This window comes from Gadus macrocephalus, chromosome 13 (assembly GCF_031168955.1).
Source record: "Gadus macrocephalus chromosome 13, ASM3116895v1".
NCBI lineage: Eukaryota > Metazoa > Chordata > Actinopteri > Gadiformes > Gadidae > Gadus > Gadus macrocephalus.
Genome location: NC_082394.1, coordinates 12,197,232 through 12,216,706, shown reverse-complemented (window position 1 = coordinate 12,216,706; position 19,475 = coordinate 12,197,232). Strand labels below are relative to the sequence as shown.

Sequence of the window (19,475 nt, the reverse complement as noted above, 5' to 3'; positions counted from 1 at the left end):
CATCATAGGCCTGTGAATGATTATTTTAAATAGGCCTCTTCACCTCACCTCGAATAAGCATTTACAGAATAGCACCCAATGTGGCCTGGTCATATTTTTCGTTGAATAACCCGATGGTTTCGTTTCCATAATAAATAAAAAAAAACGGTATATGAATTCAAGTCATTCGGAGTTGTTAGGCCTAATGAAGCGGACTAATTCGATGCGAGTTATTCCAAAACCACCTTTGGCCGTGAGAATCTGCTGAAGACAGGTTTGATCTGAAGCGCTCATAAGGCTCTGTGGTGTTCCCGTCCTGTGCTCCAGTAAAGAGGTGATCACTCATGAAACGACTTTTAAAAAGACATAGTGGTTTTCCCGCAAATGGAATATGCCTATAACGTTATGGGCCTATACTGACGACATGGGCCTATAACGACATGCCCCCCCCCGTGCTCTATGCAAATGAACATAGCTGCGCCAGAGCGTTGATGATCCTTAAAGGACCTCGCTCGGCCAATAAGGAGACTCACTCATTTAACTTACTTTGTCGCTGAAAGCCTATGCGTCTTGAAAATGCACCTTGTGTCTAGTGGCCTAGTTCTACGGCTTCTTGCATTACGTTTGAGAAAGTCATGCACGTTTTTTTGGAATATATACAATAATACTATCTTGCACAAATGTAGCATATCAACACACAGAATGATAAAAGGTAAAAATTAACTGGATGGAAAAAAACATGATAATTTTCTTAAGCCATGTTGATTGGATTATTTATGGTGTAACTTCCATTTAATGTGTAACAGAGCTGTGCTCTGCAGCGAGATCGTCTCTGCTGCCACCTTCTGGCTGAATAAATAAATGATAGCCTTTATTATATCGGCATATCCACGCTATAGGTGTATTTATATAGCCTAATATGTCTCAAAAATACGAAAGTAAAGTAAACTAGACATTGCGACATAAATAACAAAAAACATTGTCTCACGCATCTATCCTGTCATGTTTGTGTAAATCCACATTTGTTAAGAATATCTAGTTAATTAAATTATTTTAACCTCGTAGCTGCCATCCCCTCCTAAACAAAGAGCGCCCACACAGTCATTTTTAGAGCGGTGTGAGGACTTCATTAATAGTTCTGTGGCTATCAGCCAGAAGTGCACGTTTCTTTCCCTTGGAGCCAGATGTGGAGAGTGGATGGATCATGTCCTGTTACACATCTAAACCTAGAGACTGCCAAATAAATACTCTTAATCAAAACCCGGAACACCAGCGCCAGGGGGGCTTGGCATATAGGCTTGCAAGCTTGGTTTTCTTATTTGTTGGCACAATTCTCCCCAGGCAGGCTATTTTCTAAACTTGGGTACATCTTTCTAAGTAACTAATGGTTAATTTTCCTACAACAGCAATTGTAACCGCTATGGATTGTGTATTTTCCCTGTGACAGAGCAGATTAATGAAACAGTCATGAAATAAGGATAAAGAAACTCCAATAATAATTTCTGAAAAGCAGCCTATTTATTTTGTTTGACTTGGTACATCTGAAATTTAGAGATTGAAAACAGAAAAATCCCATACGTATACAGATACATAGAACCAACATGGCATCACAAAAGATGTTATGACAATTTTAAATACTGAAAAGTAAACCTCAAATCAAACGCTGCAATTCCTCATTAAAATATGACATTTGGATATGAAATTAAAAAAAATGAACCTGCCATGGTAGGTGACCAGTCTTATTTGTTTTTGTATTAAGGGAATAATTTGAAAGCAGTAAAACCAATTAAAAAATAAAAATAAAGATGAAAAGGAGACTTTAGGGGGAGCCGACTACCCTCCTCCAATAGCGGTCAGTAACGGACCAGGTCACAGCAGAGTACTTTGTGTATGTATACGTTTGTGTATTTATATATATATACATGAACACCAACATCCACATCACTCTCAAGCCTCAACTCTCAATGGGCCTTTGCCGTTACAACATGAAATATCCCAGGGATTCAACCATGGACGGTAATAAGACAGCTGAGGGACTGATTAACAAAGTGGGCATACATTGTAAACAAAGAGCAAAGAGTCTACAAGGAATACTTGGATCATGTCCCTATATAGCCTCAAGGGTCAGAAGACACCTCAGAGAGAGAGAGAGAGAGAGAGAGAGACAGAGACAGAGACAGAGACAGAGACAGAGAGTGTGTTGGGAATAAAAACAAAATAATCCCATAAAAAGCCAAGAGAAACCCTCTGTATTTGTTTGCGTTGTTCTTCCCTCCAGGTGTGGAGACCCCTAGAAGTGATAGGGCGTGTGGGTGACCCAGTTGGAGGTCTGGTCCTTGGTTCGCTTGGCGGAGGTGTGAGTAGTGAAGAGAGACTTGAAGACCTCAGACTTCTCGCCCATCTCCTGGTAGGACCTCTTGGAGATGGAGGCCGCGGCGGCTTTGGCCCCCTTGGCGATGGAGGAGCCGCTGGATACAGAGGGCCCCGCCACCTCTGGCGCCGGAACAGGGGCCGGAACAGGGGCTGTGAATAACGCCATTGGTTAGGTCTCCTTCTACCTTGCCTTCAAGGTTCGACTAACAAGTGGAACAAAGCAGGTTTGTTTATTTTGATCCGTTGTTTGTATCTGTGAAACTGAATGCTATAAAATGCACACGGCCCAATGAAACACATGTGGGAACGTTTTGGTGTTTGCTATTAGTAATCAAGAGGTAGAGCGGGTTGGCTGGTAACCTGAAGGTTGTTGGTTCGATCCCCGGCTCCTCCTAGCTGAGTGTCGAGGTGTCCTTGAGCAAGGAACCTAACCCTGACTTAGCTCCCGACGAGCTGGCTGTCGCCTTGCATGGTTGACTCCGCCGTCGGTGTGTGAATGTGTGCGTGAATGGTGAATGTGAGGCAATATTGTAAAGCGCTTTGGGTGGCCAATAGTTAGAAAAAGCGCTATATAAATGCAGTCCATTTACATTTACGATCACAAGATATTTTGAAAATCGAAGGTTTAGAACGGACATAAATGCTTTTTACATTTTTGTCAAAGGTTCCAGTAGCTTTTATATCTGCTCAATGCAGCAACTCTTCACAGTAGTTGCCTTACACGTGACATGAGCGATACAAAGCACCCGCAGCAACAACATAGCCTAGCAACAAAGCGTCAACAATGTATCCCGAGTACCTAGCACTAGGCATTATGCTGGCGGTTTGAGGTTTATGATATGGATATGGTTATGATAGCTATTAGCACGTCAACAGCTGTTGGCTCCAAAATTACCGGGAAGGGTAAAGGGCGTTGGCTATTTCTCGCCAGGCTGTATCCCTTTTCACCCTACCTTTGTGAACACGTCGAAAATACAGGGACTTTGCTGCCACATTTCAACCAAAGTTGTCTCCATTATGTTGCTCCATTTTCTCTCGTTTTCTTTATTAGCATTCTTCTTCTTGCTATTGATCGTATTCGTTTTTGGAGTAGTTACTGTGTACTCAGCGTAGTCCAGTGAAGTCAGTTGGTAAACACTGCGCGTGAGCTCCAACTGTTCGTGGGGTTCCCTTACGCAACTGGGGGTAGGATTCCCTCATGTCAACAATGGATACGTCATGCGATTACCCAAAAAATTCTGGCATGCCAAACTTTTCGTCATGGGGTTTTCGAACATCGCAGACGAAAACATCGCAGATCGCAAGCATGTCACATTACAAGACCTCGACTCATCGCCGACCTTTCAAAACCGTGTACGACTCGCAAATTTGTCTGCGACGAACGAATCGGGGCAAAATCAGGCTGAAATCGTGTAGTCTGAACCAGCCATAACCCAGACAGATGTCGGGACTCTAACCCAGACAGAACACAGGCCTTTCTCTGGGACTCCAACCCAGATTCTAGGACTCTAACCCAAACAGAACTTGGGTCTCAAACCCTTATCCTTTCTCTCTGGTATCAGATCATGCATCTTTCTGGTAAAAATAGAAAATAAAGGGAAAGTTAAAAAGGCATTTTATTAATGAAATAGAAAATAAAGGCCAAGATCACTTTTGCGATGGAGGACGACGGAAACAAACTACCTATATATTTTTAAGTATTATGATCATGCAATAAAATAAAGTAAATCTGAATGATGAATTAAGTCGTTTTTTTCCAATGCCTAGTTGAGCTTCGGGAAACATGACATCTCTCTCTGCTGCCTCTAATCACTAAGCGAGATAATGTATAGAACATCGCCGGTCATCATCGAAAATAAGCCCCTTCAGGACGAGGCAAGAAACCTCTGCTGCGCGTTGGTGTCCTGTTCGCCCTGTCGGGGCAAATTTTCCCGATAATGACCGGCGTTTTATACACCATCCCTTACATATCCCGCTGCTTCGGGTTTGCCTTTGTACGTGCGTTGAGAGGAGGAGCGGGCGAATCCGCTGTCAGTGCGTGTGCATGTATGATACCCGGGTTTATCCAATTAGTGGTAGTGTACCCGCACACCATTGGCATGTATGCGCGCTTGTCTCTGTGTGAGTGTGAACGAGAATGACAGGGAGAAAGAGTGCTATGCGGAGATGAATGAACGGAACGATATTTACATTTAAAAATTGCTAAAAAAAAGAAAAAAAGCAGAATCAATTTGTGGCGCTCAGTGTTGATTCTGTGGCGCTGCGCCACTGCATGGTCTGGGGAAATATTAGATTCTGATTGACAGGGTGTCCATTGATCCCTGATATATGGACACTAAGTAGTTCCAGTCAACTTGTCAAAACGAGAGCTGGTAAATTGTGTAAAATGAATTAAACTGTAATCAGACAACGCGGTTAAATGTAAATCTGTGGTATAAAGGCTGGGACGAATTTCTAATTATAAATATGTACAATGTATCCTTTAAATACGGCCATGGAACAAATGGCCAATGTGAACAAAAGATATGCGTGGACCGATGAAGAGGTAAAACTTTTCCTTGCCCTCATCGAAGAAAAAATAATTACAGCTATTTTAGATTGAAAACAACAATCCAATTCCACTATATATCAGGACCTGAGAGAGAGCATGTTATCAAAATGATACGACAAGTCCTGGAATGTGTGTAGTTTTCCGCTCCAACCTCTTGATGGAAACGCACCTAATTCGAATTTCTTTTTTGCGAACTTTCTAAAGATTCGCTTCACCTTTAGTTGGAAACGTGACTACAGTTTGATTGTTTACTTAACAGGCCACAGAAACATGTTGATCGATGGTATTGGCAAACCGATCCCAGTAACAGTGGGTTTACACGTACATATAGCAAACAACTGAATACTTCAAACTTGAAAATCCAAACCAGTTAATGTAGTGGCATATCTGGGGTTAAATACGGATACTATTATGTTTCAGTTTCTGTAAACAGCTAAAGAGGCTATTGGAAAGCATCTAGTGTTTCTCAAACTCTGTATTCGTTGTGTTAATATCATACCTGTGCTTTCACTGCCCTCTTGTGTTGAGCAAGTTCCCTGAGAGTCCGGTCCGGAAGTTATTTTCTCTGGAACTAGAAAGACGAGTCAGATACTGATGAATGGACCTGCGAGATCTCCTCATGGGATTCAACTTCAAGAGGCCAAACACAGACAATATGACAATCAACTTTGTCCTTTGCAATCCATGTACACCAATTAGTAATGATTACATGAGGCCAACAGTAAGATTTTTCTTAACATTAGGCTCTCATTTGTTTGCTCATAAAGCGTTCTTAGTGATTAAATTTGACTAATCAAGTCTTTGTATTCTTTCTCAGGTGAGCATGTCAAATTGTCAATCAAATAAAAAATTACTTTTCCTTGGCAGAATAGACTTTATATTTGGATATCCCCAATTGCCAAGATGAATGGAATTCATTGTATAATATACACACACATTTATCTACACATATTATATATAAAAAATAAACACAAAAACGGATTGGTAAAAACTTGTGAAAACACAGGATTTTAATCCTGTTTTCTCTAAATGTCTTAATTAATGCGTTATTAGAAATATTTGCAGCCGGGTATCTCCTAACGTAGATCAACAATTATGAGAAATATTAGGAAATGCAAATTTGTCCAAAGTTTTGGACTTGTCATTGGCCAAGTAAACTTCCCTGCATCAGTTCACCTGTCCTGTCATATGGAGTGCCTTTCTCAAATGCCGCCATTAAGAGTTATTTGTTTTTGACTTTGTAGCCCCTGGTTGCGTGGTCGCGTGGGATCACTGTAGTGTAGTGATACACAACCGCTGTTGTGTATGAGTGTTCTAATGAGCACAGGTGTAAAAGAAAGAGTTTCACCATCCACGTACACCGTTGCGTTATACTACAGGTGTTATTGAAGGTAACACTTACTCACCCCATTGATTTTCGGAAGATGTGCGAGTTTAAGAGGCATTTGACAATTGCTTACCTTTTAACTCAGATACTCCGACCACAGTCTCAGCAACTTTGCTCTTCTTGGATTTCTACAGGGGGGGTAACACAAACACAATCTAAGCAAACAGGACAAAAACCTATGCAAACAGGACAAACGAACTTGACAGGTCACTGATAAGCCAATGGTGACCAATAACTTGTAGTTAAGATTTGAATAACATTCAAACATATGAAAGCAAATGCAAATCGCTGAAGAACTAAAAGGACAAACACATTATATCGGGCAAAGATGAGCTGCTGGACACAAATATAATACTTTTTGGAGTTTTTGCTGTAGCAAATGCTACAGTTTAAAGTAGTAAAATAAGTAGTAAAATACCAAGCCTGAAACCTCCTCACCTTAGTTTTTTTTGCTTGAGCCCTCTTCGCCTCCATCCTGTGCTTGAGCTTCTCTACATCCTCCTTAGTGCCGTTGAGCACCACTATATCTTCAGCTTTGAATTGCTCTCCACACTGGAATAGAGAGAAATCACATAGTGAGCCATAGGATATGCACAGTTCCCGTCTATCCAATACCATAAAGCTTAATGACTTCCTGGGCTACATTTTCAGAGAACATTTAAGAAGGGGAAAAGTGAGTTAGTATAATCATTAAACAGGTTGCTTAAAATCAACATACCTTTTAGTGTAAAATGTGTTAACAATATCAAAGTCATAAGACCATTTACAAAAACAGTCATGGATGCGTTTTACCTCACTCTACATTTTTATGTCGGGGTGAGTGAAATGCGTGGAGGAAAGCACAGAAACTCCTGTTTCTATGTAAAACAAGACCGGATTTGAAATACCACAGCCACAGGATATGGTATATCTAAATCGCACACTTTATAAACTGCTTGTTGGTGTGAGACAAGTGTTAGACAAGAACTTACAACAAGAGAACAAGTTAACATTGTTATACTAGTTAAAAAAAATGTGTTTCAATGCTCCAAAGTGTGTGCGAATTTGCCTCTTCAACCATTCTGTCCAATCGGTCATTGTTTTATTATATTGCTAATCGTTCCAAAAGGCACACACACCCCCCCCCCCACCACCACCAGCAGGGGATCTATTGTGCGTGCCTAGTGGGTGTGAACCGTGGCAATGTGCTCTGTTAACACAAGAGGTCTAATCTCAGTAGCTGACCAGGCAGGCAGCAGACAAACCCAGCACACGCTGCTCTCAAAGCTGCTCTCTGTGCCCTGCTCTGACGACAGCACAGGCCGGGCTCCCGGCGAGCCAGAGAGCCCGTGTTTAGCACTGAAACGAGGTCCCTTGAGACCTACCAGTGAGAGAGAGAGAGAGATAAGGACACACAAAGCGTTGACTCTCTATTCTTAGCACCTCTAACTCTCTGCCAACCCTCAGGAGAGAAGAGGACAGCGACGTAGGGCGGGGAACAAGGGAGGGAGTCATGGGCTGAGCGGGGGAAAACAAATTGGGTGGAAGAAAAGACAAGACGAAAGGAAGATAAAGACGATGGATTAAAAGAAAGAAGAGTGAACATGGAAATTGTACAGGAATAACTGGCACAGTGAGCGAGAGAGAGAGCGAGCGAGAGGGAGGGGGGGGGGGGAGGAGACTGATTGATGTAGTGAGAGGGAAAGAGAGAGAGCGAGAGAAAGAGTGCATCTGTACACGAGTGCCGGTAACCATGCAGGGAGAGTCTATGTCTCAAGAGGATGCCGGCAGAACGGCTCGATCAACGGAGCAACAAAAGGAACAAATCACATCGACAAACATTTGTTCTCTCTCTCTCCGTCCGTCTCTCTGCCTCTGACACAGACGGTAAGCAAAGCTCTACGCTCTTCCAAAACCAAACAAACCTGGCTGGCCTGTCGACTTGGTACCGTCACGTTTGACGTTTGGTAGCTTTTGCTCCCCATCTCTGCACTTAGTGAAGGATGCCACCCATCCGAAGCTAATTCAGCGCTGGCTTTCTGGAAGGACCCTTTCTAGAAACGGACACCGTATCCACAAGGGCACGAGAGAGGCTAATGTTTAACCTCCATGCCCAGTTTGAGGACCAGAAGCTCCGCTGCACGGCAAGGTAACTGGCCTATGGATCTATGATTCAGAAAAAGTTACTCACTTACTAGTAAAAATGTATCGTTGACTAGTGGAAGTCAATATATGGTTTGGTGACTTCTGTGTGTTGCAACATTCCTTTTTACAAACAGGCAAAAAAAATAACGCAGCATGGAAGCATATGTAATCTTGAAAATATATTCTGAATCTACACAAGCCATCCCTTCATTTGGTCCTCTTGGTGGAGTGGGGGTACACTATGTTTTACTCTCTGCTTGTCTACGTAAGTGGATCTCTGGATAAAAAAGTCAACAAAGGGTTGTCTGGCGCTCACGTTCTCATAACAAACGCTCCCCCATCCACAAGGAGAGCATCCCAATCTAGTATGAATCTTGGGCCTGACAACAGGGCTACCCCTGAGTAGAGAGGCTGGCTCAGACTGAGTAGTGTGCAATTATCATTATTTAGGTATTCACTGTTTACTGTGGATACCTATTGTTATTCTAGAGGTTGATATTGATATTCCATATAATTTATTTAAACGGCCCATATCTCAACCTCTTTCATAACTTCCAGTTGCATTTAAATGCTCGGCATGCTCGGCATGTTTCTGAACTGTCCATGGATGGACAGTTCAGAAACTTGGAGTGCATGCCTTTGCATGCTGAACATTTTGGCCATAGGGACCCATAATGTCTGTCACTTTTGATTACCCAGGGCTCCAGACTTTGCGACCAAAATTTGAGAGTGTGCGACCGAATTTTCCATCTGGTCGCGCATGTGCGACCAGTAATTTTCAGGCATGCAAACTGGCTCGGGGTGAAAAAGGTGAGAATGATGCGTGAGCTGAGAAAAACACAGACCCACTATAGGGTTCCAGGTTTATACTCCGGGGAGTTTTCTTTTACATTTTTTATTACTTTTTTAATGTATTAGGGTTCGTCACAAGCTAAAAAAAATTACAGGACTGCGCACAATTACGAACAAAGCATTAATTATGTACCTATTGGGGGCAGCCCCAATAGGTACATAACTTATTACAAAATTAAGAAAGAATATTGAGAAGAATAACAAGAGGTGGGAGGACAGGGCAATAGGAGTATGCCATTATTTATTTTTCTTCTTGGCCTGGACCAGTGTCTCAAGGGCCCGCTTTCCTCTCGGCTATATCGACTAGTATGTATCAACACAATTGGTGACCCGCTGAAAAATTCTCTTTTGGTGCGTTTCCACCGGAGGGTGCGTTCGGTTTGCAAAGTTGCGGCACGGTTTGCGTTTCCACCGCCAAAAGTGGGTGTGACATGGGGATAAAAACAAGCCGCGAGGTATAATTCTGGACAATGGACGTGTCGCGTAAAACGTTAGCTTGGGCGAACAAGGAGGTGGACCATGGACCTATTAAAGAAGGCAATACTTTATTAAAGCATGCAATTGTGATGTAGAACAAAATAAAAACAAAACAAAGTGCTTGCATGACATTGAAGCCTACAGCGATCGTTGTAGGCTTCAATGTCATGCAAGCACTTTGTGGTGGTGCCTTATCATTTGTTTACCCTCGCGTTGCCATGGCAACGCGATTGCACTCTCATTGGCTGAACGATGATAACGTTTGAGATAATATAAGGTCGCGGGGAGACGAAGCTCTGTTCGTTTGTATATTTTATTTAAGTGACCATATTTTTGTTATGTTTGTTTTGGGAATCAGTTCTCGTCGTTCACCTTCGGGATGTTTACGTAGCTGCCGCGGCGATCGACATCCGGCCTACCATGAGGGTACTGTTGGCGGTGGAAACGAGGCATTTATGCCGCGTTTCCACTGCAGGGTGCGGAACGGATCGGATCGCAAAGGTGCGGTAGGGAGGGGGCGGTATCGCCCAGCTCAGTTCCGAGGTCGCGTTTCCACTGCCGACAGTACCCTTGGTGGTAGGCCGGATGTCGATCGCCGCGGCAGCTACGTAAACATCGTAAACAACGTCTTCCTCCCCAAGAATGCAGACGAACGTCTCCGCCTCCTTGTTCGCCCAAGCAAGCTTTTTACGCGACATGTTAATTGTAAAGAATAATACCTCGAGGCTACTGTTTGTTTGTTTTTATCCCCGCGTCACCCGGAAGTGACGATTCTGTCGACCAATCAACGGAGGGGGGGTGTAGCTAGAATTTCACGGGACCCTTTCAGGCGTCTGGTCTCGTTTTGGGTACCGCAACGGAGGAGTCCCGAGAATGGGGCCGGAACGGGTACGGCAAAGTCTGGTTCACGCCCACTTTTGGCGGTGGAAACGCGACCCGACCCGCACCTTTGCGATCCGATCCGTTCCGCACCCTGCAGTGGAAACGCGCCATTAAAGGCTCGCGCTTGGCCGTTTCAGATGGTAGGCGACTTTCCGCTCGCGCTGTCGGCTGGCCGCGCGGCTTCACGAGCGAGCGCATGCGTTCGATGAGCACGGAAGCGACAGTTCCACGGGAGGGCGCCCACTTGTCGTGCCGCCTGACAGAATGCTGCGCCTTCTCTCTGTCCGCTCGCCTCTCCATTGAGAATGCATTAGCAGGCGCTACAAGGACTCCATGTCACAATAAAATGTGACACTGCATTTAAAAGAGCACATTGTAATTTCTGCATCTAATATAAAAATTGTTATTACTAATACAGTGAAAATGTTGATTAACGGTGTGTGCCCCTAAAATTTCTGGTTGCGCCCCTAAAATTTTCAGTTAGCGGCCACACAAAAATAAGTCTTGAGCCCTGTGACCAGGAATTGGTATTGAATTTGAAAAATAAATTAAAATAGATAAAAATGCATTGCATGCTACCACAACTGAGTTTTAGCAAGAAGCAGAAACGTGCCATGAAGACAGAGGCCGGCTTCCTGAAGATATGTTTAAAACTTGTGTGTCAATAGTTAAAATAAAGTCACTGGACCAATTTGGAAAAACAAAAAATTCTTAGGTAAGCGCTTATGCTCCTTCTCCATTGCAAGTTAGGAATTTGAAACTTGCCAAGAACATAGAGGACTTCTCCATTAACATGTGTACAAAGTTAGTTTGTTTCTGTGTGTGTGACTGTGTGTGGCTGAAAAAAATATTTCAGCCATGTGATAACGCAAAGGTGTTTTCTCGGTATCCCAGGCGTAGCAATGAAACAGGATGTGGTCGCTGCTTGCGGTATGAATCACAGACCTTATTTGCTGATTTACAGAACCGACAGAGCCTCGACAGGCTGAGAAAAGGCTGTCCCAGCGAGCATATTGGCCTCAGAACCCCGTTATCGCCCCAAACATAGTTACCTGCCAACGACCTAGAGCCTGTGTGTGGGTCTGTGTGTGTGTCTGTGTGTGTGTGTGTGTGTGTGTGTGTGTGTGTGTGTGTGTGTGTGTGTGTGTGTGTGTGTCTGTGTGTGTGTGTGTGTGTGTGTAACAAAGACCTAGCATTAGTTGTTGCTGAAGTCAAGAAAACATTTAACCCGGTCCTCTGACAGCTGCCATCCAGTATATGGATTGGCAAGACCGACAGAACAGACTTAAGACCAACTGGTTCTGATCATAATAATATGTATTCAACAGTCTAGGGTTCTCCACAGGTTCTCCATGCTTGCGCTCCCACTATTTAGTTTTGGCAACAGAAATAAGGTTGCGGCAAGCAATTGTTATTAATGGTTTCAATAAATCATAATAATGATAGTATAAAGGAGCTATTTCAATGTTTAAACTAAGGCAAAAAGGTACCAAAATTCAAGCCTTGCAATTTAATAATGATGAAAGCACATAATTTTTACGGACTTACGATGGAAGCCATGTGTCTTTGGAAAATGTTAGGCTACACTGAAGCTCTTAGCAGAATCTGACTAGGACTAATGAATGGATCTGAAAGCCACTGTAGTCCATGCAGCAATCGTACGTGATGTTGTAGTTTTGCTTTTTTTGTTTTTTTGATAATACATTTGATTTGAAGAGCTGAAACGCTTCCGAAAGACTGGAGATCACAGTACTCGGTTACAGTGGTGTGCTTTTCGACGGGCAAGGATTTTAATCAAAGTATCAAATGTCTGAATAAAGATTTGTGCTCAATCAGTTAACAGAAACTGGAGTTTTTGACCAACAGATTAAGCAAACACACTTTATACAATCAAAATTGAGTCAATTTCTGGCATATTCAGTAACAAGCCATTACAGAAATGATTCTGAAAGCTGCTTGCCACCATTAGCGTTAATAGGCTTAATCTGACTTCACTTAACATTCATTTGGGAGTCAGAGAGACTTCTGTACATTAACAAAGATGTTTGTATTGCAGGGTGTTGGACTATTATGATCCCTCTTGGAGGGGCCAAAGGCAGCTTCCTAGTTTGCCTTGGGATCAGCACTTTGATCTGTTCCCTAATCTACTTGAGGGCCTGGACACAGACAGAGTTGCAGCCCCAGGTCGGGGCTAATGGTTGCAGATCCTTCTCTGATAGATGTGAAGCCTTCCTGCCCAGAGTTGAGGAGGGACTCATATGGCGTAACCGTGACTGCCAGGTATGATCTTTTTTTAGTCTTACTGGTTTTTGTGGAGCATTAAATAAGGTAATGTTCAAAAAAATGACCGAAGTACCGGTCATTTCTTGACAACACTTCTTGGCAATATACTTTTACAATTGTCCAAATAAGTATTAATAAATCCATGAAACATAGTGACTAAGTACAACACAACCTCTCTTCATCTCACTCTTAAAAGGTTGTATTAGCGATTCAAGGCCGAAACATAAATGATCACATTCATCTGATCTTTCCTCAGATTCCGCTAACTGCCCGCCCCATAAACAGGCCGTTAAAAAAACGCATAACCCTATGCCCCGAGATCGTGCTGTCATGATAGTTTTTACTGGATGAACGAAACAAGGAAGGGAGGGGCGAGCAGGCTCTGTTTGTTTGTGATCTCGCTTCAAATACCAACAGAAGTGACGCCACCCAACATCGCTGATACAACCCTTAATAAAGCTCTGCATTTGCACGTTTTTTTTAGTTCCCCTGCCTCCCTCAAGCTTAGCAGCCCCCTTTACCACCACCAAAACACAAGCTGCCAGGCCTCTGGAAGTAAAATACTTAAAGGGGACATATTATGAAAACAACAATTTTCCTGGGATTTGTTGTTGGTGTTGCTTTGGGTCTCTGGTGCTCCCACACGCATACAAACTTTGAAAAAAGTCTGTACATGATTTTTTGAGCGAGTTATGCATTTCTGAAAGTACCCCACCTAGTTACCAAACAAGCGAGTCAGTTTCGACGCCCCCTCCTACGTAGGAAGGGGCAGAGTTGAATGTTACCTCCCACTTCCCTACTCCCCTCCAATCAGAGCATAGCCAAGATTTTCTGGACCAGCGGACGAGCAGCTCCGGCGGGTGGAACTCGGTGGCAGCTCAGCTCCGGGAGTACAATCCTTTTCTCTGCCGGACTGCCGCCAAAGCTTCGGCGGCAGTCCGGAGGAGGAGACATGGAGGAGAAAGGGAAGTACTCCCGGAGCTGAGCTGCCGGACTGCCGCCGAGCTACCCCCGCCGGACTTTTCAGCTCCCGGAGGACACCCGCCGGAGCAGACGGAAAGCTTCGGCGGCACTTCAGCTCCCGGAGAACACCGCCGGAGCTGCCGGACTGTCGCCGAAGCTTCGAAGCTTTCTCCTCAAAGTCGGGGCTCATGGACTTCGGAGAGTCAAGGCCAAAGTTCCTTTCCCCCAATTATTTACCCCGAATTCTTCTCAACCATGGCCGAGATATCCCCCACTACGAGTCTTTACTTGTTGTGGAAGTACCAGAGTCGTTAGACGCAGTCTTTATGATTCATAATATCATCCGATGCGCACATTGCTTTTGGCCGTGATATTAGCTATAATATTATAGAAATTAGAAATAGACCGATATGTTTTTTTCAGGGCTAATTCCGATTATTAGTAGTCAAGAGGGCCGACAACCAATATTTGGAGCCGATATTAATTTACAGAAAAAGGGAAAATATTCAATACATATTATTGAATAATACAAACTAACACTTAACTTCATTTAAATGCCTTTAAGCATATGTATAATAAACACAACAGCTTATCAGATTTGCAACATAACACAATTCAAACAAATAAATGGCTCCCTAAACTTTTCCTGAACTGAACTGAAATGTTAATCTTTAACTTACATTTCTTTTAAGTTCAAACAAAAACAAAAAGTGCAGGGTGTTCTAATGAAATTAACTGAACACTTAAATAAATAGACCCCTAGTTAAACAGCCATTATTGCCTGACAGTTCTCTCAGACAGTCTTTTGCTGTCAGTTTCTGCAGCTTCTCATGTGGCGCACACACACACACACACACACACACACACACACACACACACACACACACACACACACACACACACACACACACACACACACACACACACACACACACACACACACACACTCATCGTGCTTCCCTACAATAAAAGTAACTGAATTTTCCCTCTCTCTCACACACACCTTACTTTTATCAATGACTATTTCCCTATCAATATTATCAGCAACCTTGTTTCAAGTGATTAAACCGTTAAGGGCTCGAGGGGCTCCCTGGTTACGCTGTTGCACAGCTTTCACTGCTGATTGGCTGATACCCGTTGTGGCTCTGCATGTAACCGGAGCGTGTAACCAATCAGATGGTGCTGTGGTAGGGACAATGCTGGAGACAGCGTAGTGACAGCAGACAGAGAGGCGCGGCTGCATCAGAGCCAAAATAACCCAGTTTTAAATTGATCTATTATCGGCCGTCGGATAAAAAAAAAAAGGCCGATGCCGATATGCATCAAAAGGCCGAATATCGGTGCCGATAATCGGTCAATCCCTAATAGAAATACCCGTACATAATATTATTAATATTATATTATATAGAGCTCCAGGAGTCCGCTAACAGAAACAATCAACTGAACTCAAAGTCAAATCCATATATAGGAGTGCCCTTCCAAATCAGAACCATTAAATGTCATTATTACAAATGTCATTTCATGCATTATGATGCGGTAGGTGCTGCTAGTAAAGGGTACATTCTGTCGATGCTATTATTGTGATGACGTTTCCAGATTGTGCCAAGCCATAGGACCAAAAGGACCACAATGGATACAAGCATTTGGGCTTTATTGTGTTTTCTAATCCTTTTGAACACAACTGTTAATTCAAAAAAGTTTTCAATCAATCAATCTATATTTGATAAGGATACGAGTACTGTGTACAATACAGCCCTAATGGTAAGCTTTGCATTAGTGTTGATTTTAGGTAATCATTTAGGTAATTGATTTACTCGGGTAATCATTGTGTTGAGCATGCTATGTTGGCATTTTGCATTGATTAAATAAAAAATACCGTACCCCACACCCTGTATAGATTAGCATACTGTTTACATACTATACATTTACCTACTTTTCAAATAAAAGCCTAGTCTGGAAACACAATAAGCCGATCGATCATTATTGCTGAAATATTCTCCCTTTAAAAATAAATAAATGTAGTAACAATTCTTTTATTTCATCTTTAGGTGGACAGTTACATTCATAATAACCATCTTACTTGTTCGCAATTGATTGCTGATCTACACTTCATCACAAAACCATTGAGCCAGGAAGAGCTAGACTACCCATTAGCCTTTATTCTGACTGTCCACAAGGAACTACAGTTGCTTCTCCGTTTGTTGCGAGCCATCTATGCCCCACAAAATGTCTACTGCATTCACATAGATGCCAAGGCCCCACAAGACTATCAACAGATGGTTCGACGGCTGGTTGCCTGCCTCCCAAACGTTTTCCTCTCCAGCCAAAGTGAGACGGTGACATACGCAGGGTTCTCCCGGTTACAAGCAGACATACACTGCATGAGGGACCTAGAGCATTCCAAGGTGGGTTGGAAAAAGCTCATCAATCTGTGCGGACAGGACTTCCCGGTGCAGAGCAACCTTGAGCTGGTGCGCTACATGCAGAGCAAAATGTGGAAGGACCGGAACATGACCCCTGGGATCAAGCAGCCTGCGAGCATGAGGCACCGGACACAACTCCAGCACAAGGAAATCACAGGGTCCCATGTGGGCCTCAAAGGGTGGGGCAAGAAGAAGGGTCATCCCCCCCAAAATATGCAACTATACTTTGGCACAGCCTACTATGCTCTCACAAGAGGGTTTGTGAACTTTGTCTTGAAAAGCAGAGTGGCCCAAGACCTGTTGGAATGGTCCAAAGACACCTACAGTCCAGATGAGCATTACTGGGCAACATTGAACCATCTAAAAGGTATGTGTCATATTGTACACCAAATCGTCATTTACATTTAACAAAGCGTGGGAACATGTGGTGCATCATTGGAAATTGTCAAGTGTGAGAAAGTCTTAATATTTTAAGATACGGTTTTAGCATTTCCTTTTTTATAACTTGAGGAATGTATTGTCAAAGTATTAATTCAGGTGTGTTGTTGTGTTTAGAAGCTCCTGGCAACCACGTTGATGGAGGATGGGAAGGCGATATACGAGCAATCAAGTGGCAAGACCAAGAGGGAACAGTACATAGTGGTTGCAAAGGTAAAATGGATATTAGTATAGTGCTATTGTTTCAACTACAATGCATCCAGTAGTACCAAGATATGTGTTACGCCAGAGAAAACTAATCCCCTGGTGACCGTTTGATTTCATCATCTAGGCGACAGAACAGATTATGTTCCCTATTCTCTTGGCTGTGTTATGTGTTATGTATGAGACCTGACCTTCCATATGATATTTACTCAACAGGGGATAAAGAATAAGTTTTTAAAGGTAGTCACCCAAAATAAACGGAAACCCTATGTATCCAAGAGCCCAGCTACAAAGTATCAAATAAATAAAGAGTACCAATTTGTTTTTTGTTTTGTTATTCTTAACATTATGGTTGAAAGTTGTACATATGCTTCTATCATCTCACAGGACGTTATGTTAGAAACATCTGCATTTATGGAATAGAAGATCTTCCATGGATCATCAAAAGGAACAGCATGTTTGCCAACAAGTTTGAGAGCAGTACATTTCCCGAGTCCCTGGACTGTCTGGAGCAGTGGCACAGAAGAAAGGTGCTGAGGCAGGCAAGAGTACCCATAGATCCGGAATGGCTATTGGCCGTACCGTATCCAATACCCACTTCAAAGACCAACAGCAGTGGTGGACAGGGAAATAGATTGAATCGAAGTTTCAGCGAACATGAAGATGTACGTGGATTAATAGTTTAACAACGGAAATATAAATGTATGCATTTCACAAATGAAGATGGTTCATAATGGCACTCTGAAAGGGTGGTTTCATTTAGTTGTTTTAGCAAAAAACGCTCGACCGCCTAAGCACCACATTTTCTACTAACCAAGTAGAGTGTGCTTTAGGCTTTTCGGAGATGCAGGAACTTTGCATGAGTTGCCTGCAACCATGAATAAAAACAAATATTTGCAGGGTCAACCTAAGCCCTATCGTGAAAGAAAATGGGATAGAAAAGAGATAGAATTTGTGTTGAAAATGCTTAGTAAATAAACTTGTATTTGAGATTATTTTTTACCATTTCAAAAGGTTTGAGGACAATTATTCATTAAGAAATCTGTCCCCTTTTAACATCCACAAGGGTGTTGAAGCTGGGTAGACACTCCCACTTGTGATGTCAAAAACTCATAGGATTTGTAAATGTCTTGTACAGGCTTATGGCAACTGAAAACATATTAGAAGAGATTTGACTACTAAGAAGTGGGCCCTGACAATGCCGAGTCAAAGCTATTCTTACATTCCATAGAGGATTAGTTTTGCCACACCAAGCCCAAACACTGCCAATAGATACTGTCGATCAAATTAAATGTCAAATTGTTTTGTGTTTTCATTTGTACAGTTTTTATTAAAAACAATATTTTAATTAAATATTTTCAGGTGTTGTTTTAACTTATACATTTTCAAACATTTCTCAACCGTCAACGTCCAGTCAATTTGGTTGTCATTGTCCCTAATGCATGGGAATTCAGCTATTTATTACAGTTTCAAGTATAGATTTACTATATACCATCAATGCTAGCATCACCCAAACATTTTATTTTGCATTAATTGCTAAAAATAGCAATCATTAATAAAAATTCATCTTCCTTATTCATCAATCATATTAATTATATGCAAATTTCAATATATAAAATGGCGCCATGATAAAGATATAAATTACAATCCAACCTTAGTAGGCTGTTGACAAATCCAACCAATTATTTCTAGTTACAGGCTGAGCTCAGGTTGTAGACCTTTTTGAAGAGAGCCTAGATAAGGTGTGTAAGGTCACGTTTGTTTTGTTCTGCTCATGTTTTTTTTTCTGTTTGTCTAGAGATAGTTTAGAAGTGTATTTTGGTTCAAGCCTAGGCTGAGGGTTTTGTTTAAAAAGTCAGGGGGTCTTATTGGTTATTATTTTGGCCTTGGGTACCCCGAAGCAATCCTTAATTAATGTATTTGTTCCTGTATTCTATACAGCCGATGTATAATAAACCCTGTGCGTTTTGAACGGTGCCTGGTTGAAAAGTGTCATTTCAATCCATTTCTTCTTTGTTACCTTACTACCATGTCTGATACCCATTTAGGGTCGTAACATATTCGGGGCTCGTCCAGGAATAATTTGACTACGAGTTTCGTCTTAGTTAAGTCCCAATCCTAAAGGGGTAGTGTGTGCCTTGGATTGCACCGTGTAATTTGTGTTTTTTTGCGAGTCCAACTTTAGAATTGTTGGATGGCTAGATTTGTATCTAATCGCAGCCTATTACAACATTCCTAAATCTTCTCTTAGGAGTGATCTGAGTCAGTGTGATGGATGTTTTGGTGGCTCAGGGTTTGCTTGCAATTCCTGAGCAGGTGGAAGCTGTTTAGGAGAGTAAGGTGTAGCCCTGGCTCTGAGCAAATCTGGGATTCCTGTGGCGGAAGATGGGTCCTTGATTCAAGTTGAGCAAGCTAATTTGACGTCACCAATGTCTGTTTTTCTTGATGCCATGCATAAGGTGTGATCAGCCCATGCCCCACTTGAGTCCTACATGACCTTTGTGTAGGCCATCCTCCTACCTGTCCTGTGCGTACATGT

The 19,475-nt window shown here is 42.5% G+C and overlaps 2 protein-coding genes across 4 annotated transcripts in view; one reads left to right on the top strand and one right to left on the bottom strand.

The window, feature by feature from the left end:
- Nucleotides 1-1,474: 1,474 nt before the first annotated feature.
- rtf2 (replication termination factor 2) overlaps nucleotides 1,475-19,475 on the bottom strand; it is a 28,157-nt gene continuing 10,156 nt past the window's right edge. The window contains exons 6-9 of the mRNA XM_060070397.1: nucleotides 6,729-6,842; nucleotides 6,364-6,418; nucleotides 5,403-5,468; nucleotides 1,475-2,502 (exon numbers count right to left, since the gene is read on the bottom strand). Of these exons, the coding sequence (XP_059926380.1) occupies nucleotides 2,270-2,502; nucleotides 5,403-5,468; nucleotides 6,364-6,418; nucleotides 6,729-6,842 (468 nt within the window). The 3' untranslated portion in view covers nucleotides 1,475-2,269. The remainder of the gene's footprint in view (nucleotides 2,503-5,402; nucleotides 5,469-6,363; nucleotides 6,419-6,728; nucleotides 6,843-19,475) is intronic.
- gcnt7 (glucosaminyl (N-acetyl) transferase family member 7) lies at nucleotides 7,511-18,913 on the top strand. 3 transcript variants are annotated; one of them, XM_060070395.1, is made up of 6 exons: nucleotides 7,512-8,156; nucleotides 8,267-8,418; nucleotides 12,682-12,905; nucleotides 15,920-16,661; nucleotides 16,850-16,945; nucleotides 17,324-18,913. In XM_060070395.1, the coding sequence occupies exons 2-6, from the start codon at nucleotides 8,379-8,381 to the stop codon at nucleotides 17,620-17,622; spliced, it is 1,401 nt and encodes a 466-aa protein (XP_059926378.1). In that variant the 5' UTR covers nucleotides 7,512-8,156; nucleotides 8,267-8,378; the 3' UTR covers nucleotides 17,623-18,913. The 3 variants fall into 3 exon arrangements, with proteins under 3 accessions (XP_059926379.1, XP_059926378.1, XP_059926377.1); XM_060070396.1 differs by having other exon boundaries at nucleotides 7,511-8,418; nucleotides 16,853-16,945; XM_060070394.1 differs by having other exon boundaries at nucleotides 7,512-8,418.